The 16970-nt window shown below is 30.3% G+C and overlaps 3 protein-coding genes across 3 annotated transcripts; 2 read left to right on the forward strand and 1 right to left on the reverse strand.

The window, feature by feature from the left end:
- Positions 1-2515: 2515 nt before the first annotated feature.
- ETH_00006245 (uncharacterized protein) lies at positions 2516-3076 on the reverse strand (the record flags this gene model as incomplete). The annotated part of the gene is made up of 2 exons (XM_013376184.1): positions 2516-2791; positions 2906-3076. The coding sequence occupies 2 exons, from the start codon at positions 3074-3076 to the stop codon at positions 2516-2518; spliced, it is 447 nt and encodes a 148-aa protein (XP_013231638.1).
- A 2372-nt stretch (positions 3077-5448) lies between these two features.
- Positions 5449-6628, forward strand: ETH_00006250 (uncharacterized protein; the record flags this gene model as incomplete). The annotated part of the gene is made up of 4 exons (XM_013376185.1): positions 5449-5703; positions 5929-5961; positions 6230-6274; positions 6572-6628. The coding sequence occupies 4 exons, from the start codon at positions 5449-5451 to the stop codon at positions 6626-6628; spliced, it is 390 nt and encodes a 129-aa protein (XP_013231639.1).
- Positions 6629-11319: 4691 nt separating this feature from the next.
- On the forward strand, positions 11320-16343 carry ETH_00006255 (uncharacterized protein; the record flags this gene model as incomplete). Its single annotated transcript, XM_013376186.1, has 5 exons — positions 11320-11638; positions 11879-12076; positions 15172-15210; positions 15605-15643; positions 15997-16343. The coding sequence occupies 5 exons, from the start codon at positions 11320-11322 to the stop codon at positions 16341-16343; spliced, it is 942 nt and encodes a 313-aa protein (XP_013231640.1).
- Positions 16344-16970: the final 627 nt, after the last annotated feature.

The raw sequence follows: 16970 nt of genomic DNA on the forward strand, positions 1-16970 counted from the left end.
GGACTTTTTAATTCAAAGTTTTCGCCTTTTCGCCCCTCGAAATTCAAGTTAAAACAAATTAAACTTGGGACGCAAAATATAACTCCCGGGACCTCGGATTCTCGCAGCAGCGCCAGCAGGGAGTTTCAAAGGACCCCAACGTAAACCTGAGTGCGAAGGAGGCACAAAACGCAATTAAAATGCAATATTGCAATATAAATGAATTGTAAACGAATTATAGATGAATTATGAACGGAATATAAATGAATTGCATTTATATTTCTGTACTGTATGTACATGCTTTAGCCAAACTCGCTCCCGCGCTTGTTGTACCTGCGTGTACACCTGAAACCGCAAACGCAATTCCTCTTGTTCAGTTTTTGAGGAAATTCAAAGCCAATTTAAATCAAACTTTTGCAAACAAAAGAGAATTCTAAACTATTCAGCAGAAGCAGTTTAATTCAACTAGTTTTGCTGCTGCAGCTCAGCTGCAGTCAAGAAGTGCTTAAAAGGAGAAAACTTATTTTTATATTTTGCTGCGGCAGCTCAGGCCTTCAAGTACCCCCATTGCTGCGGCTAGCTACAGCTGCAGTTTGCTGCAGCTGTCCGCAGCTGCAGCTTGCTGCAGTTAGCTGCAGCTTGCTGCAGTTAGCTGCAGCAGCTGCAGCAGCTGCAGCTAGGGGGTTTAGAGACTGCGGCTAGCTGTGGCTGAGTAGTAGCGAGAGCAGCAACAGCAGCAGCAGCAACTGCAGCGGCAGCAACTGCAGCAGCAGCAACTGTAGCAGCAGCAACAGCAGCAGCAGCAACTGCAGCAGAAGCAACTGCAGCAGCAGCAACTGCAGCAGCAGCAACAGCAGCAGCAGCAACAGCAGCAGCTTGGGCTGCAGAATATGTTGGATTTGACGGAGGAAACGGAAGTGACAGAAAACAATAAATGAGATGACAGCAGTTTTAATTTTGTTACATACATATTTATTATTTCTTTTTTTTTAATTTTTATTTTATTTTCATTTTTGTGTTTACTTTTATTTTATTTTGAAAGACACCTGAGGGCTCTTCAAGCAAAGTCTTCAATTGGCTTTTTCTTCTTTCGAATTCAAATTTGTATTTAAATTTAAATTGAATTTAATTTCGAGTTTAGATTTAAATTCAAATTTGAATTTGGATTTGAATTTGAATCTGAATTAAATTCAAATTTGAATCTAAATTTGAATTGAATTTAATTTTAAATTTGAATTTGAGTTTGAATTGAATTTGAACTAAATTTGAATTTGTATTTGAATTTAGACTTGAATTTGAGTTTGTATTTGAATTTGAATTTGAATTTGCTTTGAAATGAATTTAAATCTAAATTTGAATTTAAGTTATTTTCTTTTTGATTCAGAAACGGAAATGAGAGTCGGCGGTCTCAGTGTGACGAACGAAAGCCCCGCAACTGAAACTGCAAAGTTGAACCTTTGAATTTAATTTGAGTATTGAATTAAATTACATATTTAATAAATTTAAATATTTAATTCAATTAAATGAAACAATAAATTAAATGATTGATTCAATTTCGCTTTCCACTTTTCTGAATTCAACTTGTGCTGCTGCTCTCGGATCTGATCCCAGGACAGCCGAAACTGTCTTTCTTGAATCGAAAAGAAAAGAGGAAAAAGAGAAAAAAGAAATTCAAATTAACTTAAAATAAATTTAAAAGTAATTTGAAATGAATTTAAAAGTAATTTAAAACAATTTAATTCAATTTAAAACCAATTCAATTTGAATTCAAGTTTCCACGAGAGAGGCGCTGCCGCCGCGGGTGAGGCGCCGCGGGAGATCGCGGGAGTTTCGGGGAATAAAAAATGGAGTTGTTTGTCGTTTCGAATTTGAATTTAATTTAATTGATTTAATTAATTTAATTAATTTAATTAATTTAATTAATTTAATTCAAAATTAAAAAATCTTTTCGAATTCCTTTTAAGAAATTTCCACTTCCATTCTTTCTGCGGCGGTCGCCCACTGGTTCGGGTGTCTAGGCACCTTCAAGATCGCCGCTGCAGCCCTTTGCAACTTTCTTTCTTTTTATTTACTTTCATTTTTATTTCTTTTTATTTATTTTAATTTCTTTTAATTCATTTTTATTCGCCTTCAAGTCTCTTGCTTCCACCACCCAGGTGTATCGACAGCGCGCGCAAAGTCCCGCCAACAGTCTTCACCGCATTTTCCATTTGACTCTTTTGCTGCTTCCACACTCTGCAGATTTCCTAATAAACAGCAGCGGCAGCAACAACAGCAGCAGCAACAGAAGCAGCAGCAGCAGAAGCAGCAGCAGCACCTGCAGCAATAATCGCAGCAGCAAGTAGCAGCAGCTGCAGGAGCAGCACCACAGGAACAGAAACAGCGGCAGCAAAAGCAGCAGCAAAAGCAAAAGCAACAGCAGCAGCAGCAAGAGCAACAAGAGCTGCTAAACCAGCAGAAGCAGCAGCAGCAGCAGGATGGATTAAAATTGTTTTGTTTGCTTCTTGCTCTCCAACTTGAAGATGAAAATTAGTTTTCATTTTCTGTCAGGCCGGCGTGGCCTGCAGCAGCTGCTGCTGAGTGCTTGTTCAATTTGCTTTCTGATTTGCTGCTGCTGCTGCTGCTGCTCTTTTGCTGCTGCTGCTGCTGCTGACGGCGAAAACAAAACAGAAAAAAAAAACCCAAGTCCGCAGTCGCAGCGCATTGACATGGCGGTGATGCAAATTGGAGTTTCGACTCTGCTGGTAATCCAATCAAACTGCTGCTGCTGCTGCTGCTGCTGTCCCGTTTGCTGCAGAGCAGCAATAAATTCCTGTTAAAAAGCAGAACTGAATAGAAACAAGACTAATAATAAATAGCAATAAATAACGCCAAGGATAAAGCAGAAGAGAGAAATAAATGAATTGAAATTTGGATCTTTCCGGACCTTGTGCAGAACGCGCTGGGGAGCGCAGCTGTACGTACAGCCCACGAGGCGGGCCACAAAGAGCCGCTTGTTGCTGCTGCTGCTGACATCAGCCATTTGGCAAAGTTTGCTGCTTTTCTTCAAGACGTTGTCTTCACAAAAAGGGGACACGACGCCACTCGACTGGTCCATTTGCAAGCAACTTCTGCTGCTGCTGCTGCTGCTATGGCGATTTTTGCTGCTGCGGTTGCTGCGTGGTTTGATGCTGCTGCTGCTCCTGCGGTTTGTTTTACTGCTGCTGCTCCTGCTGCTACTCTGCTGCTAAGTGCGTTTGCTGTTTGCATGTCCGCGGCAGCAGCAGGGGATTTTAGTTTAGTTGAAATATGGAAAGTTCTTTTGCCGCTGCTGTCTTTGCAGTTTGCTGCTGCAGTGCTGCAGCAGTTTCACCGCATGGTCGGGCACTGGGAAGCAACTGAGATAGGGGAGCGTTTGGCAATAAGGAAGAAGCCGAAAGGAAGAAAAAAAGAGGAAAGAGTCATTTTATCGGTGGAAGGCCTCCAAAAAGGTAAATAAAATCAAACAAGATAACTTCCAAGCTCTTTTTTAATTCCCGAAAGCGAAATAAAGTGAAAGCGGAACATCTTGAACTTCAGTTCAGAGTCAGCGATTTCGGGTGTACGTACACCTCAGCACTGTGGAACCTTGCGAGTTTCAAAAGGGAAAAAATATTAAAAGCTCTTCGTTTCTGAAGAGTGATTGACTAAAGTAAAGCGATTTCTGAATTTAATTTGAAAAGTTTGCGAAATCGTCGAGAAAAGCGAGAGAAAGTAGAATTTGTTAGGCAGAAATTCAAGTTCAGGTTTCGCGTTTCCGCGGCCGATCTTCTGGATCCTTGCACTTCCCGGCCTTCCCGTCCCGTGTAAAAGCCAAATAAAGAATAAAAAAGGATTTATTTTGCATTTTTTGAATTTAAATCGGAAAATGCGGAGTTTTGCGGCGGCGCGCAGCGGGAGTTGAATCTTCGGCAGCAGTGTTTGGGAGCGGCCCGGAGTTTCTGCAGCTTTCGTTTCTGCTGATGGCGGTGTTTCGCGGAGTCGTTTTCGAAAGAGATTTGAAAAGAGTTTTCGATCTTTTGCCTCTTCTGCTCGCGTGGACTCAAATTGCAAAAACGCAAATTGCTTTTTTCGCATTTCCCACTTTCCCCTTCAAGTTTGTCCTCCCCGCCCTCGCGGCCCTCGAGCCCTCCAAACCCCAGGCCGACCACCTCCACAAAATCTCCAAGGCCAGCAAACCACGCTTTAGGGTTTAGGGTTTGGGGTTAGGGGTTAGGCTTTGGGGTTTGGCGTGCAGGATTTGGGGTTTACGGTGCAGCGTTAGGCGTTTGGCGTTTAGCTTTTAGGGTGCAGGGTTTAGGGTTTGGGGTTTAGGGTTTAGGTGTTAGGGTGCAGGGTTTAGGGTTTCGGGTCTAGGGTGCAGGGTTTAGGGGTTGGGGTTTAGGTTTTAGGGTGCAGGGTTTAGGGGTTAGGGTTTAGGGGTTAGGGTTTGGGGGTTTAGGGTTTAACGCTGAACCCTAGCGTGACGAGGCTGCCTCAAACCCTAAACCTTAAACCCTAAAAGCGCTGTTTAGTTCACTAACAGCAGCTGAGCAAATCATTTATTTGAATGAAACTTATTTATTTGAACAACAAGTCATTTATTTAAGTAATTAATCATTTATTTGAATAACAAGTCATTTATTTGAATAATAAATCATTTATTTAAATAAATCTTTTATTTTTATTTTTCGCTTTTTGTTTTTAGTTGCAAATGGAGGCCCACAAGGCTTTTCCAGAAATGGACAAAGAAGAAATTGAAATGCAACTTGATTTGGATAATGCAATTGAAGAATCTGTTTTCGAAATTATCGTCAAAAAGGGTATTTCAAACCACTCTAGGGTTTAGGGTTTAGGGTTCAGGGTTTAGGGTTTAGGGTTTAGGGTTTAGGGTTTACGGGTTGAGGTTTAGGGTTTGGGGACTTGTGCACAAAGTCTAGTGCTTGGAGCTCACTGTTAAGGGTCTCGGGTTTAGGGTTTAGGGTTTAGGGTTTAGGGCTTGGGCCTGTTGCTGCAGCGCACCGTGGAAAGAAACAAAAGCTGCCACTGCAGCAAAAACCACTTTTAAATTAAATTAAATTAAATTAAAATTAAATCAAATTAGATCAAATCAAGTCAAACTTAAATCAAATTTAAATCCAATTTGAATCCAATTAAATCAAATTTAAACCAAATCAAATCAAATTTAAACTGAATTTAAATCAAATTAGATCAAATTAAACGAAATTACGTCAAGTTATATCAAATCAAATCAAATTAAATCAAATTAAATTAATTAAATTGATTAATTTAATTAAATTAATTAAATTGTGAATAGGAATTCCGTTGGCGAACCACCACCGGCACGGGTCGTACTTCGCGGAGTGTATGGACAGCCGAGACTCGCTGCTGAAGTGTCTGCAGAAAAAGAACAAAAGGGGGAAAGAACTAAGTCATTATTTATTGTCTCGAGCTTGTTTTTTGTTGTTTAAAATGGCAAAACCCTCGTTGAAAACTGGAGAAAAAGAAAGGGGAGAAGAAAAGGAACAGGGAAATCCAAAAAGCAGTTCAAAGGAACAAAAACAAACCCCAGAAAACGAAAAAGAAATAAATCAAAATGTACTTCATTTCTTTCTTTCCAGACAATTCTGGAAAGATGAAGAAAACGCAACTAAGACCATGGAAGAACTCTTCGCAAGAACTAACTTCTACGCTTACTCCGTCTTCAACTACCTCCAGGCAACTAGGGTTTAGGGTTTAGGGTTTGGGCTTTAGGGTTTGGGGCTTAGGGTTTAGTGTCTAGGGTCTAGGGTTTAGGGTTTGGGCTTTAGGGTTTGGTGTTTGAGGTTTGGGGGTTAGGTTTCTGGGGTTAGGGTTTCGCGCTTGGGGCCTACGGTTTTGGGGTTTGGGGTTGGGGTTTACAGGGCTAGGGTTTAGGGTTTAGGGTTTAGGGTTTAGGGTTTGTTTCTTCAGAATAACCTGGAGAAAAAAGAGAGTTCAGTAACGGTAAGAGCAGCAAATTGAATTTAAGAAGAAGTGAAGAATGCAGCGCTAGTTTAAACAAATAGGGTTTAGGGTTTAGGGTTTAGGGTTTAGGGTTTAGGGTTTAGGGGTTTGGGTTGTTTGGCTCCCTGAAATGCCGTTTTTGTGCAGCTTTTATTTACATTCGTTTTGTTTTTCAAGAGAGTTATTTATAATATTCTTTTCAATTTAAAATAAATAAAATTCATTTATTTTTTATATTTAATTTCCATTTTTTTATTTTGCTCTGCAGGAGCTGCTGCAAGAAGTGATGGAACAGTTCCAAACTGCAGAGACGGTAATTATAAAATAAATAAATAAATAAACAAATAAATAAATACATAAATACATAAGTTAATTAATTAATTAATTAATTAATTAATTAATTAATCGATCATTCGTTTAAGTCAAATTGCTGAAGTTATTTGACATGACTAATAATCCCAATCTCGTGATCATTTTAATTTGTTTACCATTTATTTATTTATTTATTTATTTATTTATTTATTTGGGTATTTACTTATTTATTTATTCATTCATTTGTTTGGATACTCATTTATTTATTATTATTTATTTATTTATTTATTTGCTGCAGGAGGCGAAGGCTCTTTCTGAGGAGCACAAGATGCAAATTGAGAAATCTGTAATTTGAATCAATTAAATCAAATTGATTAATTTAATTTAATTTAAATTTAATTTGTTTAGATTTAATTTAATTCAATTTAACTTTGCACAAAATGCATTCAACCGCATTTCAAACAAATCAATTTTGCAGCCTTCACCCCTCCAACTTGGCTTAAAGGCTTAGGGTTTAAGGTTTAGGGTTTAGGGTTTAGGGTTTGCGCGCAGTTTGAGGGTTTTGTAGAGTTTGCGGGCGCGAAGAGCCCGGAGTCCGTGGCTCTGGTTGTGGCGGAGAAGAAGTCGGGATTAAAAGAATGGAATTTAATTTTTAATTTTGAAAAAATGAAAAACTTTTGCAAACAAAAAAACACTTTTTGCAAAGTGCTTCTTCGCCAGCTCCTCAGGACCAGTGCGGCGCCATTTATTCCCATTTATTCTTTATTTATTCTTTATTTATTCTTCATTTATTCTTCATTTATTCTTCATTTATTGTTTATTTACTGTTTATTTGTTTTATTTCATTTATTTGTTTCTTTATTTCGTTTTTGTCGCAAAGTCGCATTCCTTCCGTTTCGCCTCGGCGGCTCTTTCGTGGGGTGTACGTACACCCCAGACATTCGTTTCGTTTTTGTCCGTTTTTACTCAAATTAAAAGCCTTAAGTTGCAGTTAAATTTTTTTATTTATATTTTAGCGTTTTAGGTCCTAATTTACTGCTTTTAATTGCAATTTATTCCTCTAATTCGTTTTTTTTGCATGCAGCCCCTTCCATTAAAAACGCCTTGGCTGTGGAAGAGTTCAAACTGATGCTCCGCGCAATCCTCGTGGGACAAAAACAAAATAATTGAAATTAATTATTTCTTTATTTGTTTTATTTTTATTTGTTTTATTTGTTTTATTGTTTTATTTGTTTTATTTGTTTTATTTTGTTTATTTCTTTGTTTGTTCCAGCTGTTGTATTTGTTTTCATTGTCGTATTTGTTCTCATTGTTGTATTTGTTTTACCTGTTATACTGTTTTATTTGTTTTATTGTTTTATTTGTTTATTTTAACTATTTGCTTCATTTCTTTTGCTTTATTTGTTTTATTTTGTAATGTTTGTTTAATTTGTTTTATTTGTTTAATTGTTTTACTTGTTTATTTGCTCTATTGTTTTATTTGTTTTATTGTTTAATTGTTTTAATTGTTTTATTTGTTTCATTTATTCTAAATAAATAAATTCGAATCTTTGAACTTCTTTTTTTCAGGTGTCTGTAGGTGCAGTGACACCCCAGGCGATGGCCAAAAGTGAGAAGAAAATTAATTTATTTCATTTTAATTTATTTTATTTTAATTTATTTTATTTTATTTTAATTAATCACTTTATTTTCTTTTATTTGAATTTATTTAATTTACATAATGTACTTTCAGTCTGTTTAATTTATTTTTAATTCTTTTTTTATTTAATTTTAATTTTCGATATTTAGTTTTTTAAAAGCATTTCTTATTTTTAGAAGAAATTACTTCTTTTAATTATTTCTTCTCTCCTTAATTCTAATTCAACTTTTGAAGATACAAGAAAATAAAATTAAAATTAAAATTAAAATTAAAATGAAATGAAAGCTAAAAATAAAATTAAAACTAAACTAGAAATGAATTTGACAGCAAAGTTAAAATTGTAATTAAAACTGAAGTTAAACTGGAAATAGAAATGAAATAAAACGAACTAAAAATAGATATTAAAATTGAAATAAAAAAAATAAAAACAAAATAAAAACAAAATAAAAACAAAATAAAAACAAATTAAAAACAAATTAAAAACAAATTAAAATAAAATAAAACATTAAAATGACTATTTTTATTTTTAGGTCTAAAGAAGGAATTCAGTCTTCTCGCGAAACAAATAAAAGTCCCAAGTGAGTCAAATTGCAAATAAATTGAATTAAATTAATTAAATTAATTTAATTCAATTAATTTAATTTAATTAATTAAGTTTAATTTAATTTAATTAAGTATTTTATTTTATTTTATTTTACTTTATTTTATTTTATTTTATTTATTTAGAGCCTCCTGAGACAAAGAGGGAAAAGGCGGCGGTGGCGGCGCGGGTGGCGGAAAAGACGGAAAAAGAAAAAGAAGAAAAAGAAAAAGAAAAAAAAGAAAAAGAAAAAATAAAAGAAAATGAAAATGAAAATGAAAAAGGAAATGATTCAGAAAACGAAAAAGAAAATCAAAAAAGGAGTCCAAATCAAAAAGATAAAGAAGATTCAGATACAGGCATTCATTTGCATGCAATGGGTAATTTATTTATTAAATTAATTTAATTAAATTAGTTAAAGTAATTCAATTTAATTTAATTAATTTAATCAAATTAATTAAGTTAATTTAATTTAATTAATTTAATTAAATTAATAAAAATAAATTAATCTATTTAAATTATTTACCTATTTAATTTGTTTAAGTAATAGGATCCATTTAGTTTATTTAATTGTGATTCCTAATTAATTATATTGTTTTGATTAATTAACTAATTAGTTAATTATTTTAACCAATTAATTAATTAATTATTATGTTTCATTATTTCGTTTTATTTATTTTCTGTTTTCTTTGTTTTGCTCCACTGCAGACCAAGACCTGGACAGTAAGTCAAAAAATAATTAAATTTGAAATAAAAGAAATTGCAAAAATGAATTAAGAAAATAAATCAAAAAGAGAAATTAAAAAAAGAGAAATAAAGAAATAGAGAAAAATTAAATGAATATTCACCAGCAAGCTCTTCATTATTTATTTACTTATTTCTATTTATTTTTTCATTTACATTTATTTATTTGTCTATATATTTATATTTACTTACAGTTTTTATTTATATATATCTATTTATTTATTCACATTTATCTATCCATTTGTTTATTTATTTGTTTGTTTATTTATTGATCTGTTCGTTTATTGATTTATTTATATTTATTTATATTTATTTATATTTACTTATATTTATTTATATTTATTTATATTTATTTATATTTATTTATATTTATTCATTTATTTATATTTATTTGTTTTATTTTTTTTATTTTTGCAGAAGATGATTCTGGAGGGAACATCGAGGGCACTGCCTTCATTTGTGAGGACAAATTAAAATTAAATTAGATTAAATTAAATTAAATTAAATTAAATTAAATTAAATTAAATTAAATTAAATTATTTTGAGTAATAATTAGTAAATTAATAATTATTTAATGAATTAAATTAAATTAAATTAAAGTAAATTAAGTTAGATTGAATTCAAATAAATTCAAAGGGAATCAACATCCGATTCAGATTTGCTGCAGTTTGTGAACTTTCTTTGTGCATTATCTTCATAAAAGCAAATCCAGTAAAATTCACTTTGATTCATTTTAATTTATTTTAATTCATTTTACTTCATTTTAATTTCTTTTAATTCATTTTAATTCGTTTTAATTAATACAATTCCATTTAAATTCACTTAAATTCACTTATATTCACTTAAATTTATTTAAATTCATTTAAATTCATTTAAATTCACTTAAATTTATTTAAATTCATTAGGTCATTTAAATTAATTTAAATTAAATGAATTTAAATTAATTAATTTAAGTTTCATTTAAATTAATTCATTTAAATTCATTTAAATTTATTATGACTCACAATATACAAAATAAATACATATATCTTTATATCCCCCTAAATACAAATATATTTGATTCAACATATATATATATGTATATATATATATATATGCATTTATGTATATGTATATTTAATAATATATATATATATATATAATGTATATACACATTGGATAAGTATGTAATTCATATATATAGGTATTTTGTATACAGTAGATATATAATACACGTATTATATATATACATATATATATATACGTATCTCTATATAATATATATATATATACATATATATATATGTTTATGTATATAAATATATAATGCAGTATATATACATATATATACCTCTAACTGAAGCAAATTACACCAATTTAAGTGCAAATTGATTTGTAGTAATTATTATCATTATTATTTGTTCAGGGTCCGACTCAGATCAATTTTTGCGATATATTTACCTACGAATAAGTTCATTTTCGTTATATATATATATACATATGTACATATACATATAAATATGTAATGCAATATATAGACTTATTGTGCCTCTAAATGGAGCGAATTGCACGAATTAAACCCCTAGTTGATTTGCAACAACTAGAATTCCTCCGTGTCCTCCCAGGGTCCGACTTGGACCAGTTTTTGCGGTACATTTACTTGAGAACAAGTTTGTCTTCTTTAGATACATGAATATATAAATATGTAATGCAATATATAGACTTATTGTGCCTCTAAATGGAGCGAATTGCACGAATTAAACCCCTAGTTGATTTGCAACAACTAGAATTCCTCCGTGTCCTCCCAGGGTCCGACTTGGACCAGTTTTTGCGGTACATTTACTTGAGAACAAGTTTGTCTTCTTTAGATACATGAATATATAAATATGTAATGCAATATATAGACTTATTGTGCCTCTAAATGGAGCGAATTGCACGAATTAAACCCCTAGTTGATTTGCAACAACTAGAATTCCTCCGTGTCCTCCCAGGGTCCGACTTGGACCAGTTTTTGCGGTACATTTACTTGAGAACAAGTTTGTCTTCTTTAGATACATGAATATATAAATATGTAATGCAATATATAGACTTATTGTGCCTCTAAATGGAGCGAATTGCACGAATTAAACCCCTAGTTGATTTGCAACAACTAGAATTCCTCCGTGTCCTCCCAGGGTCCGACTTGGACCAGTTTTTGCGGTACATTTACTTGAGAACAAGTTTGTCCGCCTTGTCTTTCGCGCTGACGCACCCCGCGCTGGAGGGCGCAGTGCCTTTCCACCTGCTCGCGCGAATTGCCTCCGACTGTTTCTTTTTGGGAAAACATCCCGACGTGCAAAAAAAGATAAATCGGCAAATTCGAAACAACTCCGAGGCCGAGAGGGTCCCGAGATTCGACAAGTACTTCGCGGGATTCATTGCAGGTGACCCTTTGCTTTTGTGTCTTCGTTTCTTTTTGCGGCTTTTTCGCTTCTTTTTTCGCTTTTTACTTCTTTTCCTTTGTTCAAATAAGTGCACAGCTCACGGAGATGTGCACTTATTTGCACAAATTAAATCCACTAAATTAAATCCATTCAATTAAATCAAATTAAATTAAATGGTTTGTTATTAGACCATTTGACTTGATTTGATTTGATTTGATTTGCTCTGATTTTTGTTCGCAGCAACTTGCAACTTGCTGACGATTGAAGTGTACAGACGGACGATGAAGGAGAAGTCTTTGGGGACTCCTTTGAAGTTGGAGAAGAACAAAAAAGAAAAAGAAAACGAAAACGAAGAAAAAGAAAACGAAAACGAAAATAAAAGTGAAAACGAAGGCGAAGCCGAAGACGCCGAGGTCGACCTCGACACTGCGCTCGGCTGTATGGACACCTGGCCAAACAAACTCGTCGCAAAAGAATTGAAAAAAAATAAAATGAAAAACTTAAAAGTTCCCGCAATGCAGATTCAAACTCACCAGCTCGCCATGAATGAGGCTTTAAAAAGTAAACTCAATCATCAACTAATTAATTAATTAATTAATTAATTAGTTAATTGATTTGTTTGTTTATTTGCTTTTTGTTTGTTCATTTATTTGTATATTTATTTGTTTATTTGCTTGTTTATTTGCTTGTTTATTTGATTGTTTAGTTATTTTAATTTTTATTTATTTATTTATTATTTATTTTATTTGTTTATTTGTTCATTTGTTCATTTATTTATTTATTTATTTGATTTCGTTGGTCCAATTCAAACAAATCAAATCCGAATTAAATGCACCCATCAAATTAAATCAAATTAAATCAAATTAAATCAATTAAATAAACTAAATTAAATAAAATAAATAAATAAATTAATTAAATTAATTAAATTAATTAATTAAATTAAATAAATGGAATGCGTGCAGGCGCTGACGAAATAGCCGCGTGGCTGGGCCCTCGGTGTTCAAATTCGAAAAAACTTTTGGAAATAAAAAAAAAAGAAATAAATCCAAAATTAATTCTTTTCAACTTTCCCGAAAATGCACTTTCCCCCATCGAAGCCCTCGCCAACAACTTGTGCTGTGAGCTCCTTTCCTTTTTCTTTTTTGTTTTCTTTTTTCTTTTTTGTTTTTTGTTTTTTTTTGATTTTTTGGTTTTTCGGCTTTTTGTTTTCGGTGTTTTCCTTTTTAAGGGCGGGTTGGGATTTGGTCGTTTTTGGTTTGGAGAAAAAGGGCTTGAAACGCTTTCTAAACCCTAAACCCTAAACCCTAAACCCTAAACCCTAGTTTGAGGAGTAGCTGAGGCCAGCAGATTGAAAACAAAAAGGGAAGAGAGCCAATTCATCGCATGCATTCTTTTCATTGTTTTATTTTGTTTTATTTATTCCATCTATTCTATTTAATTATTTTATTCTATTATTTCATTTTACTTATTTTTATTTTATTTTATTTCATTTTTGTTTTTATTTCAGATTCGTTTTATCTCCACGAGGGTGAGAGCTGTCGGGACACTTGAAAACTCGGAAAACGCCAAAATTAAACTTTTTATTTTTTAGATTTAAAATTTAAAATTAATTATTTTAATTTCTTTTTACTTTTATTTATTTCAATTTTCCAATTCATCCTTTTCTTCTTTTTATTAGTTTAGAACTGCCAATTAAGTCTTTCATTTTAATTCTTTTTAATTACTTTAAATCCTTTTTCTCTTTCCTTTTATTGATTTTGAATTGCCACTTAGTCCTTTTATCTTTTTATTTCCTTTAGTTGATTTAAAATGAATTTCTTTCCATTTTTATTTTTTATTTTTTTTGATTAATTAAAAACTTCCAATTAATTCTATTTGACGCTCTTTTAATAAATTTAAAACCTGCAATTAATTCCTTTTATTTATATTTCATTATATTCAATTAAATTCAGTTGAATTAAATATGGTTTATTTTAATTTTATTTTAATTTTATTTTAGTTTTATTTTAATTTCATTTTTATTTTATTTTATTTTATTTTATGTTCGAAGCTTCAATTCGACACCTCTCTGGCGCTGCAGAAGACACCACCCCTTACGCAATTGAACATGGTAAATTAAATTGTTTTTACTTATTTATTATTTATTTATTTATTTATTTATTATTTATTTAATTTACTATTACAATTAATTAATTAACTAATTAGTTTATTTATTTACTTATTTATTTATCTGTTATTTTGTTTATTTCTTTGTTTGATCTTTTGCTAAGACATTTGTCGCTTGTTTATTTATTTATTATTTACTTACTTATTCATTTATTATTTTATTTATTTATTTATTTATTATTTATTTATTTGTTTATTGGATATTTACTTATTTATTTTAAAATTTGAAAGTTTTGTTTTTTTCGTTTTTGTTTTCAGATGTCAACAGTTTGCCGCGTAAGGCCTTTTCCAAAAAGGGAAATTCAAAATAAATGAAATTGAAAATAAATGAAGAAATAAATAAATATATTTATATAAATATATAAAAGTATAAATACATCAATATATCAATATGATGATTTGATAAAAGGAATTGATTAATTCAATTAATTCAATTAATTCAATTAACTGAAATAATTAAACAAATCAAATGAACAAAATAAGTAAATAAGTTAAATGCTTTATTCTTGATTTGGAGAAACTTGCATTTATTTGCTTCCCGCTTTTTATTTATCTCCATATTTGCTTTTATTCTTTTTTCATTTTTTGTTTATTCTATTTATGTATTTGTTATATTTAATTATTTATTTGCTTTATTATTAATAATTTGTTTCTACTTATTTATTTGTTACTTGTTTTATTTATTTATTTATTTATATCTTTAATTAATTAATTAATTGATTAATTTATTTATTTATCTATTTATTTTTTATTTATTTAATTTATTTTTGTCATTTGGTTTTCTCCTTCTTCTTTGCAGAAAACTCTGTCATCGAGCAGAGCCGTGAGTACAGAAAGATATAAAATAAATAAAATGAAATCAAAAGATAAAATAAGATTAATAAAATAAAATAAAATAAAATAAATCAAAGAGCATTAATAATTAGACTCAAATGGAAAGAGAAGACAATAGAAAACAATCCAAACAAAAGAAAGAACAGAAAAAGAAATAAATTAAAATTGAATTTAAAATAAAATAAAACAAATTTGAGGGCCTTTTATTTATTCGAACTTTAAAAAACCTCAAAATTTTATTTAATTGAAAAGAAAATAAATTTTAATTCATAAGGCCTTTATTTAATTTCATTATTTTGTATTTACTTTTTTTCATCTTTTATGTTTTATTTTTCATTTGTTTGTGTGTTTTGATCACAACTTACTCGTTATGGATTTATTTATTTACTTATTATTTATTTACTTATCTGTTTATTTATTTATTTATCTGTTTGTTTATTTATTGTTTTATTTTATCATTTATTATTTATTTTTATATCTGTTTGCTTATTTATTTATTTATTTATTTATTTACTTATTTTGCTTTTTTTCAGCTGCAACTTACTACCCCGTGTGTCTACGGCTGATGAAAAGTGAGAACATGAAATTTAAATAAATTTAAAAATAAATTTAAAAAAAAAATTTGAAAAAAAATTTAAAAATAAATTTAAAAATAAATTTGAAATTAATTTACAACTGAAAAACAATTAAATAAATGTAAAATGGATTAAAAATATATTTGGGAAGAATTTAAAATGACTCTTGTTCATTTATTCATTTCTCAACAAATAATTATTTTTATTCATTTAATTCAACTAAAATAAATTTAATTTAATTCCAATCAGTTAAATTTATTTTAATTGAAATTAAATTGAATCGGATAAATTAATTTAATTAGATTTAGTTTAATTTAATTAAATTAAATTTCAATTAATTATATTAAATTAAATTAAATTAAATCAAATTAAACTCTTTTTTTTGCCTCAGCGCTGACGTCCAACGACTACGGCACTTGGCTGGAGCCTCGTGAGCAATAAGAATTAAATTAAATTAAATTAAATTAAATTATTTAAATTAAATTAATTCAATTAATTCAATTTAATTAAATTGATTTAGTTAAATCAAATTAAATTAGTGGAAAGGAATTAATTAAACATTAAATAATTAAATAATTCATCAAATTAAATTGATTTATATTTGGTTAAATTAAATTAAAAAGATTGACCAAAGATATTATTCTTTTGCATCTTTGGTCATCTTAAAGAAGTTACAATATGAAATAAAATGAACTAAAACGAAATAAAGGAAAACGAAATAAAACAAAGTTGAAAAATTTTAAATCAAATGAAAATAAATTAAATAAATTAAAATAAATTAAGTTTGCTTTTTATTTGCAGCTTTTGCCAAAGTCCTTTCCGCCGCGCAAATCGTCGTCACCAGTAAGCAGCAGCTGCAGCCGCAGCAGCAGCAGCAGCAGCAGCAGCACAAGCAGCAGCAGCAGCAGCCCAAGCAGCAGCAGCTGCAGAAGCACCAGCAACACAAGCAGCAGAACCAGCAGCACATCGGGAGCAGCAGCAGCAAAAGCAGCACAAGCAGCAGGGGCACAAGCCTCAAGCAGCAGCAGCAAAAGCAGCAGAAACAGCAACACAAGCAGCAGCAGCAGAAGCAGCAGCAGCAGCAGCAGCTAGCGGGAGAACTAAAATTTGAATATGCTGCGTTATTTTAATAGTTAACTAACAAATTAGCATTTCATTAGTATTAATCTTCAATTAATTTAATTTAATTTAAAATTAATTTAATTTAATTAATTTAATTTGATTAATTTATTTTAATTCAATTTATTTTTGGAATTTGTTTTTTTCAGAAGCGCCAGAACTCGAGAAGACCCAAAAGGAATTTTCGAAGTTAAAACAATGCGTGGAAAAAGGCAAATTAAATAAATGAAAATAAATAAATAAAATAAATAAATAAAACAAATAGATAAATAAGCATTTAAATAGATAAATAAATAGATAGATAAATAAGTAAATGAATAAATAAGTAAATAAGTCATTTGTTTTATTTATTTTTATTTTCTTTTTTTGTTTTCAGCGCAAGCCGATACCATCGAGCAGTTCGCGTTAATTCCAGAAAGTCCGAAAATAAAAAAAAGAATTTAAATTAAATTAAATTAAACTAAACTAAATTAAATTAAATTAATTCAATTGAATTAAATTAAATTAAGTTAAATTAAATTAATTGAATTGAATTAAATTAAGTTAAATTAAATTGAATTAAATTAAGTTAAATTGAATTAATTGAATTACATTGGAGTTAATTGATCGATATTGATTTAATTGAATGAATTTAAACT

The sequence above is a fragment of the Eimeria tenella genome, genomic scaffold (assembly GCF_000499545.2).
Source record: "Eimeria tenella Houghton genomic scaffold, Eth_scaff32, whole genome shotgun sequence".
Taxonomy (NCBI): domain Eukaryota; phylum Apicomplexa; class Conoidasida; order Eucoccidiorida; family Eimeriidae; genus Eimeria; species Eimeria tenella.